Source organism: Castanea sativa, chromosome 1 (genome assembly GCF_040712315.1).
Source record: "Castanea sativa cultivar Marrone di Chiusa Pesio chromosome 1, ASM4071231v1".
Taxonomy (NCBI): Eukaryota; Viridiplantae; Streptophyta; class Magnoliopsida; order Fagales; family Fagaceae; genus Castanea; species Castanea sativa.
The window spans coordinates 32,308,422-32,320,498 of NC_134013.1; the positions used below are offsets into that span (position 1 = coordinate 32,308,422).

Genomic DNA, 12,077 nt, shown 5'->3' on the forward strand with positions numbered 1-12,077 from the left:
GTGAAAATGTGAGTTAGAACTTACTCACCAAACATGACTCAATTAATTTATTGTTTCAAAACACAAGCCTACAAGGTAAGTTATTTTTTAGGCTTTGGTTTTTCTCTCAATGCAAACCATAGATTTTATCATTTGCGTTGTCATTATCTGCTCTTTCCAACGCCATATAGTTAAGCGAGACCAAAGGCATGATTGAGGTGGCCATTTCAAGAGGTGGCAGCCGCGGCAACAATAGCAATGATATAGGTTGTGTGGCTGAGGCAGTGGTGGTGATGACGTTGGAGGCAATGGTAATGAATTATGGCAACATGGTGACAATGGTGGTGTTGACGATAGTGCGGGAATATTAGAAACAATGGTGGTGGTAGTGACATAAAAAACAATACGATAATAAGAGTAAATGCAATTGCAAAAGATGACAATAGTGATTGATGATGACGACATTGCAAAGAGTAATGCTATAAACAAAAAAAACAAAAAAAAATTCACAACATTTTCACAACAATTAAACTGACAACATTTTATTAGTTCTTATATAAGTCTCATTGAAATTAATTTTTCACTAATAATATGCATAAACAATATTGCCAAATTCTTTTTGTTTCTATAGCCGTTGTCCACTACAAATAATGGAGGGATGAGAGTACAAGACAAGAAAATGGCATAAAGCATTTCACACCTTTTTCCTTGTTTGACATTCTTTTTCTTTTTTCTTTTTTTCTTTTTGTATTAACTTTCAAATTTTTTCACTTTATCAAGATTCAAACATAGCAAATTGTAAAAGTATTTCTTTAAAAAAATTGTTACTTTCACTTATTTGGAATGGAAAAAGTTAACAAATGTCTTAAAAATATTTGTTTATAAGAAATTTTTAAAATTTTTATGAAAAAAGAAAATTATTTATATTTCCTATAAAAGTTATATTAAAACATTATTAAAATAGTCTATTAATTAATATAATATGTGAACAAAACTTTATTTAATTATTTATTTATATAAAAAATTTTACAAAATCAACAACCATAAAATGAACAAGAAGGAAAAAAAAAAATCAGGATATACACGAGAGGTTCGGTTACAATCAAAGTCACATCATTACAATAAAAGTTACAAAATGAGTTGACCCTTAACCCCCCAAGTCACGTGCGAGACGCATGATCCCTAAATTTCAAGATAGGGTTCACAAATTAAAACCTCATCATTATTTTCTAGGGCTCTCTCTATCAGGCTCTAATAATACCTAATTTTTTTTTTTTTTTTACATACAAAACAAAACAACACCTTATTGTAACTCCGTCTCTTTCTCATATTTCCCATTACCAAGCGGGAACTCAAAAAAAAAAAAAAAAAAAAAAAACCCCAGATGATGATGAAGAAGAAAAAAGCCGCTGGAATCTCTTCATATTTTTTTAGCCGTTAGATTTAACGTTCTTTCTTTCTGATATTATTCTCTCTCTCGCTTTTGCTTTAACAAAAAGCTATTCGGCCGTCAGAATCGGATCTTTCTGACCATAATTTGTTCTTATAGCTTTTCTTTCTGTATTCCAAAAAAAAAAAAAAAAAAGAGTTAGGTTGTTTTTTTTTGGTTGTTTTTCTTTGTCTGAAATTATTGATGGATGAGGCGGTGCTTGACGATATAATACGGCGACTGACGGGTGCGAAAGTCGGTCGCACCACGAAGCAGGTGCAGCTAACGGAGTCGGAAATCAGGCAGCTTTGTGTTTCTTCAAAGGATATCTTTCTCAGCCAACCTAATCTTCTTGAGCTTGAGGCTCCCATCAAGATTTGTGGTAAAGATTTTTTTTTTATTTTTTTTTATTTTTATGCTTTATTTTATTTTATTTTATTTTATTTTATTTTGTTGTTGTTGTTATTGTTGTGATTGAATGGTTGATATGGTTTGAGTGGTTGGTTAAGCTTAAAAGTTTGTTTGTATTTAATTTTAGGAGCAAATTCATGTGAAAATAGGAGTGTGTGTTTTTAGGGGTTTATAAGGGAATGAAATGGGGGAAAAAAAAGAAAAAAAGGATGAAGTGTTTTAAGGTTCTAAACTACCTTGGGGGTAGAGTGCTCCTTTTGAAGGTGGTTCTGGGGCGGTGTTATATTTTCTAAGGACGATTATATGTGTTTGAATTTAATTGGAAAACCTAATGTGCTACGTCTAAGGAACTGTGCATTAATTTTACCCTATGTGTGTTGTGTTCTTTACTAGTTGGAGGATAAAAATGACATTTTGTTCGTTAAAATGAAAAGAATCCCTGATTCCGCCTAAGTTAGGAGAAATTATTCTGTGCACCTGGTGTACTACACCCCCCTCTCACCGTAAGGTGTCCTTTATGTACGAGAAATCATGGGTAGAATGCATATAAGGAAATGGAATGAAATATAGGGTCATATTATGTCATTTCCTTTCAAAGAATCTCCAAAAAATGACATATCATTCATTTAAATGAAAAAAAAAAAATCCTTGATTCTACCAAATTTTGGAAAAATTATTCTGTATGCCTGGTGCGTTCCACCTCCCTCTCACATAAGGTTGGGCCCATGTACGGAACCCATGGGTGGAGCTGAAGGTATAGTACATTGGGTGCATCGAATAATTTCACCTGATTTAGGCAGGATGGTTATTAGGAAATTGAATGGAACATAGTCCTATAATGCCATTCATTTCCTTTAAAAAGAATCCCCGAACAATGAGAGGGCAGGTTGTTTCTTTTCCCTGATTGATTCCATTTCTGCCCTAATCCCCTACCTAAACAGTTTGTTAACAGATTTTTCTATGGAAGGGCAATTTACTTTTAGTAGTGTGTGCGGCTTCTTTTACGAGACACATTTGGGAGTGAATTGTATCATGTCTTCATGGAAGTCTTTGTAAGGGGTCTTTACTAACTGTATTTTGATTCTTTGAGGAGGTAATTGAAGAAGAACATTTACTAGGGAACTATAGCGATCTTGGATTTGTAATTGGAGGTTGTTAAAACAATAACACATCATGTGAGTAAATAATATCTCTCATTGGTTACCTACCTATAAAAAAAAAAAAAATCATCTTTTGTGGGCAAATTTGTTGTATTGTGTGTACTGTGTATAGTGTACCAGCACTGGAACAAGGTGAACAAGTGGCTCTATCTATGTTAACCACGATGAATGTTCTATTTAAGCTTGGACTAGAAAGATTATGACTATTGCCCTACCTCTTCTCTTCAAGTTAAGTCCCTCATTTGGAATTCATACAGTTTTGAAGCTTAATATCTTTGTGACTGTAAGTTGTCTGTATAGGCTTTGCAAGCATTGGAGTTGATTCTTTGATTTGCACCAGCAAGAGGGAGGATGGTACATGTATATATAGGGTCCAAGGTTTAGGTCAAAGGTCTGTTAAATTTGTCCCGTTGGCAAATCAATTCAGGAAGAAACAGAGATTAAAGAATAGAAGCGAATGCACATTCATGATCTTTCTCATAAGAAAGGGAATGTTGATTATAGGGTTTTAAAGGTGGGAACATAAAGTGGAAAGTGGAGAATAACTTCTTTGCCACATTGTGGGTCTTTTTCTTTCCTTATCTGGCTTTTGGAGTGAGTATGGTTCTTACTTAATATGGAGGCATCCGCCCTTTTACCTCATGAGTATATTTTAAAATTCCTTTTTGGAGCGTATCTCTCACATAATTGAAAAGTCATTTCATGTGAAGGGAGGTTCCTTATTCTTTGGAAGGTGTCTTCGTAAATTCACTTGATTTTGGGTCATCCACCTCTTTGCTACATACCCAAATGAAGTATACTGCTGATTTTGGTGTTTTGCTTGACACACACATATATATAGCTGCTAAGCTATGTCTTTTAAGAATAAGTTAGTGAGATGGGATCAAAGAAACTAGCAAATTTCCTTATCCTTTACTCTCTCTTCCTTGGAAAGGAGGGACTCTACTCTTAAGTAGGTGACTGGATGGTTGCACCTAACTTTAAAGGGGATCTATTAAGATTGATGAGGCCAATGGGAAGGCTACAATATTGCTCTTATGGGCTAACCTCAGTTTTGGTTAGGGCTTTGTGGAGTGGAGATCCATTTTGTCTTAAGAAAGCTTGTATGGCATTGTTGAGGGCTTATTGGGCCTCAAATTAGGCTTGTGGCATATTAGGTACTCCAAAGCTAGGCTTGACCTTTGCCAATTTGCAGGGCTGTCTCTGGTGGTGTGGATAAGTTTTTAGGGCATTCTTGGCTTGGGCTTTAGGAGGCCCTTTTAAATGTTCTTTAACGGTGTGTTTGGATGGGGGTAATGGAGAAGTGAGTAGGGGGAAGGGTTATGGGATGTTCAATTAATATTATTTTAAGGAGGGGAAGGGGTTTGAGGGGATTTGGAAGGGTAAGATACCCCTCCAAACCCGCTGTTTCTAATTCCCCAAATTGGGGGAATTTGGAGTGGAGGGGCAGGGGTTCCACATATTAAAAAAATTAAAACTGTGCCCTTATGATGTTATATATATAAATTATACAAAAGTGGGGAATAACTATCAATTTATGTGATCTTGTATCATTTCCTCTCCATCTCATTTTAATTTTTCAAACATCCAACAAGGGGTTGGGATATCTATTCCCCTTGCCCCTACTTAATTTTTTAAACATCCAAATAAGGGGAAAGGATAACAATTCTCCTCCCCTCTCCAAACTGAAACACACCGTAAAATTGTTTGGTCTTTGGTAAAGAGTGGATATGGTGGGAAAGTTTTGGGCCTATTTGGAGGCTTAGGATCTCTATAATTTTGGAGGGTTACCTAGGTTAAATGTACCCAATGTCCACTAATGTTGCACAAGTTTTATTTTGCCAAAAGGGACATATAAACATATCAATGCGAGTACCAATTTAGCTTCAGTAGTATCCCATATGTTTTGCTTAGGTGAACATCCTTGAAGTTAAATGAGGATTGTTACTAATTTAAGGAATCCATTTATGAGGGCTCTTATACTGGCGATGCTAATCAAGTGAGGTGGGCCTGTGACAATAAGGATGCTGATGGTTTTGGTATTTAACATCGAATAATTTTACTTTTGTGGCAAATTGTTGTGGTAGCTCGGTAACTTATTCAAAATGCCAAGAGTTTTGGAAGACTTGCTAATGTTTGCTAATTAGGCATAGCATGTGGTATATGTATTTTTATCTTGTTCTGTGTGAGACTTCAACATACAACACACCTAGTCCCATTCACCCAAGTGCAGCTACACGTGGCATTATTCTCAGGCTGGGGAAGGGAGTTGCATTTTAATACTAGTTTTATAGGATATTTCTGTAATTGGGCAGGACCGGATTAATATAATAGTGTGTCTGCATATATGGAAATGCATCTTTGTTAGCAATTTCTTAATTGCACCTCTCAATTGTCAATTAATAGGTTTATAATGTTCTGTTTCCTGAATTGCTTTGCAGGAGATGTTCATGGTCAGTTCTCTGATCTTTTACGATTGTTCGAGTACGGTGGGTACCCACCTGAAGCAAATTATTTATTCCTAGGTGACTATGTTGATCGTGGTAAGCAGAGCATAGAGACAATTTGCCTTCTCCTTGCATACAAGATCAAATACAGAGAGAACTTCTTTCTTCTCAGGGGCAACCATGAATGCGCATCCATCAATCGTATATATGGGTTCTATGATGAGTGCAAGCGGAGGTTTAATGTTCGTATCTGGAAAGTATTTACTGACTGCTTTAACTGTCTGCCTGTTGCCGCTCTTATAGACGAGAAGATCCTTTGCATGCATGGTGGATTGTCTCCTGAATTGAAAAACTTGGATCAGATAAGGAATATTGCTCGCCCTGTTGATGTGCCAGATCAGGGCCTTCTCTGTGATCTATTGTGGGCTGATCCTGATAAAGAGGTTGAAGGCTGGGCAGAGAACGACCGTGGTGTTTCATATACATTTGGGGCTGACAAGGTTGCTGAATTCCTTCGGAAACATGATCTTGACCTCATCTGCCGAGCTCACCAGGTAATGCAACATTTAATCAAACTTTGTACTGACTTGGACATGTGCGTGCACATCAATATATTGAAACTTACATATGTTACATTGAACCTATCTTTCATATTGGAGTATAGACTTTCTCCAAATCATCCTCATCCTCATCATTAGAGTTCATCATATATAGTGATATAACAGTGAATAGTGATATGCATAAGGACATATTTATAAAGTATTTAACAAATGATGTTCTTAGGTAGGACTGAATGATGAAAGAGGATTCAAATTGTCACCCTGGGATTAAGGTTGAGTTGAGTTGTCATATAGTGGAGTAATTTTATAGATTTGCATGTAAAATTGTAAATTTCATTTTTAAGTGAAGGTGTAATAATATGTATAGATGAAATCAGTTACAACACCACCATGGGTGGCTTGGGGAAAGGGTACCTGGGTTCAAGTGGTCACCAGGGTGGGATGGGGTTATTTGTACAGTTTCTAGCCAAGAAAAAAAAAATGAAGTTACAACAAAAATCTGTGTTTGTTGGGAATGGGGGGGTGAACTAAGCTATCCATTTAACACGTTCACTTAGGTTATTCCTTTTTGTTTGTGGGACTACAATCATATGACAATGTTGTGTTTTTGACACAAAATACTTTTATGTTCAAGCTGTTTTATGCCTATATTGATATCACCTGATTGCTATTTTTGGATGATCAGGTTGTGGAAGATGGATATGAGTTTTTTGCAAAGCGGCAGCTGGTAACCATATTTTCAGCACCAAATTATTGTGGCGAGTTTGATAATGCTGGTGCAATGATGAGCGTGGATGATACATTGACGTGTTCCTTCCAGATTCTTAAATCTTCCGAGAAGAAAGGAAAGGTTGGATTTGGCAACAACATGTTGAGACCAGGAACTCCACCTCATAAGGTGAAGAAGCCCTAGGAAGGATTTAAAAAAAAAAAATGAAGGCATAAAAGCTCTAGATTCATGAACAGTGAGGCAAAGAGCAAAGCTCTAGTTGCTATAGAACTGACAAATGACCTTTCCAACCTAGTATGACATCCACTCATAGTTTGTATGATAGGCAAGCTATTGAGACTATTAAGCATCATACTGGTAATAGTTTACTAGCTGTGATGAGAAGTTAATGTGAGTAGGTCTTATCCATTTGGGGCTTGAATATCTAGATGGAGCAATTGGCTTCTAATAGATAATCCCAGCCATTGGGACATTGAATGTAAGATGTGGATTGGCTGTTGGAATAATGTTTCAATCGTTGGGAGACCTTCATCCTACTGAATGATTGGGCACTGACTGTCCAAAGAGCATTGTCAGAATAGGGTTAGCCTTTGCATTAGATTAGTGCCAAACATGTAGTTAGCTTGCACCATAGGCATTCAGGAATTTGTGGTGATGTTCATTTCACCGCAAAATCAAACTTTTTTCTCACACTGTCAAAAGTATCCTTGTCTTGTTTGTCTAGGTACGAAGAATAGGTTAAACATTTGTATAACTCCATCTATTAATGATGGCCAGATGGGGAATGATAAACCTGCAGCCTTTGAATCCTGTTTATTGTCATAAAGTGTGTTATTGTGAAGCTTAGCGAGTCTTAATTTCCTGCCTCATTCTTTCAGGGTGGGAAGGGTTGATTGATATGCACAAGCACCCGTCGCAAGGTCCAAAGAGCAACAATTGGGACTGTTCTGTTCTTCTTCTCAAATCTGTTCTCTGCTGAATCAATTTATGTTGCCTGGCCTGTCTCAATTCATACTTCTTTGGCACTAGAGGAGAAATGTGAAATCATAAAGTAACTTCAACAGTGTCAAAAGAGCCGAGACACCCTATTGTAGGTGGAACTTGGGGAGTTTTTATTATGTAAAATGAAACTGACTTCATTATGTTGAATTTTACCTGCAGAATTTTTGTTTTCTTGCAATCCTTATATCTTCGGTTTTCTGTAAGCTCTCAGTAGGATGGATAATGCTTTTATGCTAACTCATCACTGTCCAATTGTATGAGGGCTCCTTGGATTACTATAGAAGGGTTTATAATTTACCGGACAAAGTTTAGCTCCAAACCGATTTAGAGTTATTTTTCACCAAGTTTCCAACTTATTACATGACAATTTCAGGGACCATTCATGTGTAGTTTTAAAGCACATAACTTTTTTAATGAGTTACATGACTAATAAACATGGATGGTTTTATAAGTCGTCATCTAGTAGGTCAAATGAGATAGCTCCAAATTGGTTTGAAATTAGACTTTGTCCAATATTTCAAATATTTATAGTTTGTTTGTTTTTGTTTTATTATTTTTTTTTATACATCAATAGTTGGGATTGATTGGGAGTGAGGGGATTAAATTTTAGATATTTTTATTGGAAATATTAAGAAGTGCTAATAAATTGAGCTATAGGCTTTGACAAAAACGAGTGTGTTTCTAATTCCCTTTGTAAGTGCATGTTTAAATAAGTTTAAAAAGCAGTTTATAATCTCCCTCCCTGAATTAAAGAAAAAAAAAAATCAGCGTACTTTCATTTTTATTTTTTAAGTCATTATTATATTATTATTATTATGTTGCTTCAACAGTTCAACTTACAAGGCATTAACCCTACCTGCGATATTGAACTGAACCATTTATTTGATATCGAGGTCACTGATATCTCATGCCTCTCTAGTCGGTAAATCCGTAGTAGGAAAACGGACTACTGTGGCAGTACAAATCTGATGAATTTAAAAAGTTGATTATAATTGCCAATGCTTTTCAAAACAGTGCAACTGTTGATGTTCAACGTAGAAAAGCAGAAGCAAGATTTAGATCATTTATAAATAGAAAAATGGCTCAATTTTACACATTTAAGCCCCAAAATCACCCATACTAGTTGATTATGCACATTCGTCAGTAAGTTGATTGTCTAATCCTTCTGTGACAAGTGAGTACTTGATGACCTATAGGTATGTGACGACTCTTTGGAGATTTGATGATTTTCACGTTTTACTTTCCACATACACAAGCTTAGAGTGGAAGGCAAGTATATTTGTGAGACTATGTCCGTTGTCTACTTGGGTTGTACAACTAGGATATTTATCAATTGGTCATTTGATTGACCATGTCGGTTGAGTTCTTGGTGTCGGACGACTAGACCCTATTGAACAACTAGGATTTAGTTGTACGACTAACTTGAGTTGATCTCTTTTTGGCCTTGTAGATATATTCATTATCACTAGCAAGCTAAAGATGTGTAAATTTGTAAAATTGCTATAGTAATTGTGTAAATATAATATATGTTGTAGGTTTGTATATCATTATTTTCTCTCACCTTTTGTCTCTCTCTCTCCCTCTCTCTCTCTCTCAAAAGATAGTCCGATGTGAGTGTTTTTAAAAAGTGATTGTGTAAATATAATATATGTTGTAGGTTTGTATATCATTATTTTCTCTCACCTTTTATCTCTCTCTCTCTCTCAAAAGATAGTCCGATGTTAGTGTTTTTAAAAAGTGATTGTGTAAAATAAAAAAAATAGGTTCTTTTACTATAATAAATGATAATTTTTGCACGAGCTAATACAAATGCTCTAAATAAATCCGAGTTCACTAAGTGGGTAACATATATTAGCTAGGTCTTGTTAAACTCAAAGGCTTTAAGAAGATAGGAAATCAAACCAATCCTTTTTTTCTTCCATAAAAAAATCAAACCAATCTTGACTAACTTTTTGTTTTTTGTATTTAATCTTGACTTACCCTTTTTTTTTATAGTAAAAATGAGACACATCAAAGTGATCAAACTCTTAACTTGCCTAAAATACACACACGTGCGCACACGCACACACGTGCCCACAGAAAGTCAAACCCATACTCTCCCTTTGCAGAGAGCCAGAGGTACCACCTAGAGTAGATGAGACCAACTTGAAATACATGTTTATTCACAATAAATGGTGATACCGGAATCGTATTGGGCAACCCAAACTTATTCCATATAATAAATAAGGGGTAGGATGGATGTATATATTTTTATATTTTCTGGTTATATGAAATAAGAAAAACACTTAAGAATTAAAATAATAGATAAACTCACAACCAAAGCAATCCCAAAAGGATATAGATATCACCACCCAAAAGAATTTAACTAAGAATACAGAACTAGATTGACTCACCACTCAATGTGGTATAGAATATCACCACCCAAAGAGATACAAAAACTAAAACTCGTCACCCAAAGGAATCCACCCAAGGAGTAAGGGTTAGTTTAGAAAGAAAGCCATATTTTGAAAAGCACAAAAACTAATTCTAAAAACACTCTATAATATGCTTTTATTCAATTTAGCCAAATGATTTATATAATGCTTAGAACAACTCTCTAAGCATGGGAGAACGAATTCAGCAATTAAAAAAAATTACATATTCAAGGACTTGACTTTTAGGAACTATAAATAAAATAAATAACTTATCTGCTTAGGATAATTAAAACATAATGACTGAATATTTTCTAAGAAATCAACTTTAAATACTCTTTGACTTCTTAGAGAAAATTACTTATTATTATCCTTCAAATATCTTTTGAATTATTGGGAAATTCATTCAAAATAATGATCTTACTATGACTTTATTCCAGTGTCAGATGGCCACTTGAAATACGTGTGCATAATTCAATTTCATAGAGCTGATGCATATTTGCATTAAGTAATGGGTTTTTGAAAGACGATGGTGATACTGGACGAATTGTCACAATCTTCCGTTCTTTCTTTTTTATGTTTTTGGAAGAAAAAGCTTGGCGGGGTGGTTTGAACTTTGAATAAATTGATGCACCAATCTTTTCAGTGGACCCGAAGTTATTATGTATCTCCAACTTTCTTTTTTCTTTTCAAAATGGCGGTCATTATCTCTAAATTGAAAATTTCAACTGTTAGCTTTCACAATTTTATAGCCTGTTTGGTATATTAGTTCTAATAACCTTTGTCATTTTTCATTAAATAACATTACACATATTTTCACCCACGCGTATATCAAAAGCACCTAAATAACATAATTCAAACTAGTTTTTCAAACACTCCAAATTCTCAATATTTCAACAGTTGATATTACTGTCATGTGTCTATAAAATAAAAAAATTATAAAAATTTGATGCAATAATCTATGGCTAAAGGTTTGTCACGTTAGCAAATGACATTGACCTTTATTAATCATGATTAATTTTGTGACAAATACGTGATGCCAATTATTGATGATTATCTCATCAAAAAAAAAAAATTATTGGTGATTATTTCAACCAAAAAAAGAAATTTATTGATGAATAACTTAATGGTCGACATTTCCAGATTAGTCCACTTTCATTCTGTTTCACTCTGAAGTGCGCTTCATAGTGGGAAAAATACAACGAAGAAATTTGATTTATGTATAGTATACAAAAGGAAGAATAATATAAATCATAATCAGTTGTAAACTTCTAGCAAAAAATACCAATAGTAATCACTAGTCTTAAATGGACTGTCTTAAAAAAAATACACGGTTATGCGATTTTTTTTTTTCCTTTGTACATGGGAATATTGCTATTTATATTGGATAAAACAAGCTATTATTTTTTTCTAACCAAAAAAAAAAAAGATCCACTCTATTCAAATAGGGATGTTTATTCTACATTGGTTGTATGTGTCTAGTGTTCGTTGTTTATAACCTAGTCTACAACTACAAAGATTAGGCCCTTTTGTAATTGTACTCTGATATGTAATGTATTATAAATCTGGTTTAAAATACTATTATTATTTTCGTGTGTGTTCTTATAAGTATTACTGTTTATTAAAAAAAAAAAAAACATCCTGTGCCAATTTTCTCTTTAGATACAAGCCAAACAAAATGTTGGTGAAAATATAAATAAATACTATTGAAATTACAAGAAATTGAGAATCATCCCGAACATAATTGGATTGAGTCGTAAAGCATCTCTTCTTGGATCTTCTGAGGTCAATAACTTAATTAGTTTTTTTTGGGTAAAAATAATAAAATTAGTTTGTCATTTGATCTACAGTAGTTTTTTAATAGAGTTTGTGATGTGCTTTTGTATTAGACCATTTTTTCTCTTTCGTATATTTCTTTAAAAAAAAAATTGACGTTGGATCTATTTCT

The 12,077-nt window shown here is 34.3% G+C and overlaps 1 protein-coding gene across 2 annotated transcripts; it reads left to right on the plus strand.

Annotated features, from left to right (window-relative positions):
- The first annotated feature begins 1,218 nt into the window (after positions 1–1,218).
- Positions 1,219–7,916, plus strand: LOC142612267 (serine/threonine-protein phosphatase PP1). 2 transcript variants are annotated; one of them, XM_075784382.1, is made up of 4 exons: positions 1,219–1,790; positions 5,421–5,980; positions 6,672–6,884; positions 7,595–7,916. In XM_075784382.1, exons 1-4 carry the CDS (start codon positions 1,613–1,615, stop codon positions 7,607–7,609), a joined length of 966 nt encoding a protein of 321 aa, XP_075640497.1. In that variant the 5' UTR covers positions 1,219–1,612; the 3' UTR covers positions 7,610–7,916. The 2 variants fall into 2 exon arrangements, with proteins under 2 accessions (XP_075640497.1, XP_075640502.1); XM_075784387.1 differs by having other exon boundaries at positions 6,672–6,836.
- Positions 7,917–12,077: the final 4,161 nt, after the last annotated feature.

Coding starts and splice junctions, on each gene's coding strand:
- LOC142612267 (XM_075784382.1), top strand. CDS start 1,613: ATGGATGAGGCGGTGCTTGACGATATAATACGGCGACTGACGGGTGCG. Junction 1,791..5,420: donor GGCTCCCATCAAGATTTGTG/GTAAAGATTTTT, acceptor ATTGCTTTGCAG/GAGATGTTCATGGTCAGTTC. Junction 5,981..6,671: donor TCATCTGCCGAGCTCACCAG/GTAATGCAACAT, acceptor TTGGATGATCAG/GTTGTGGAAGATGGATATGA.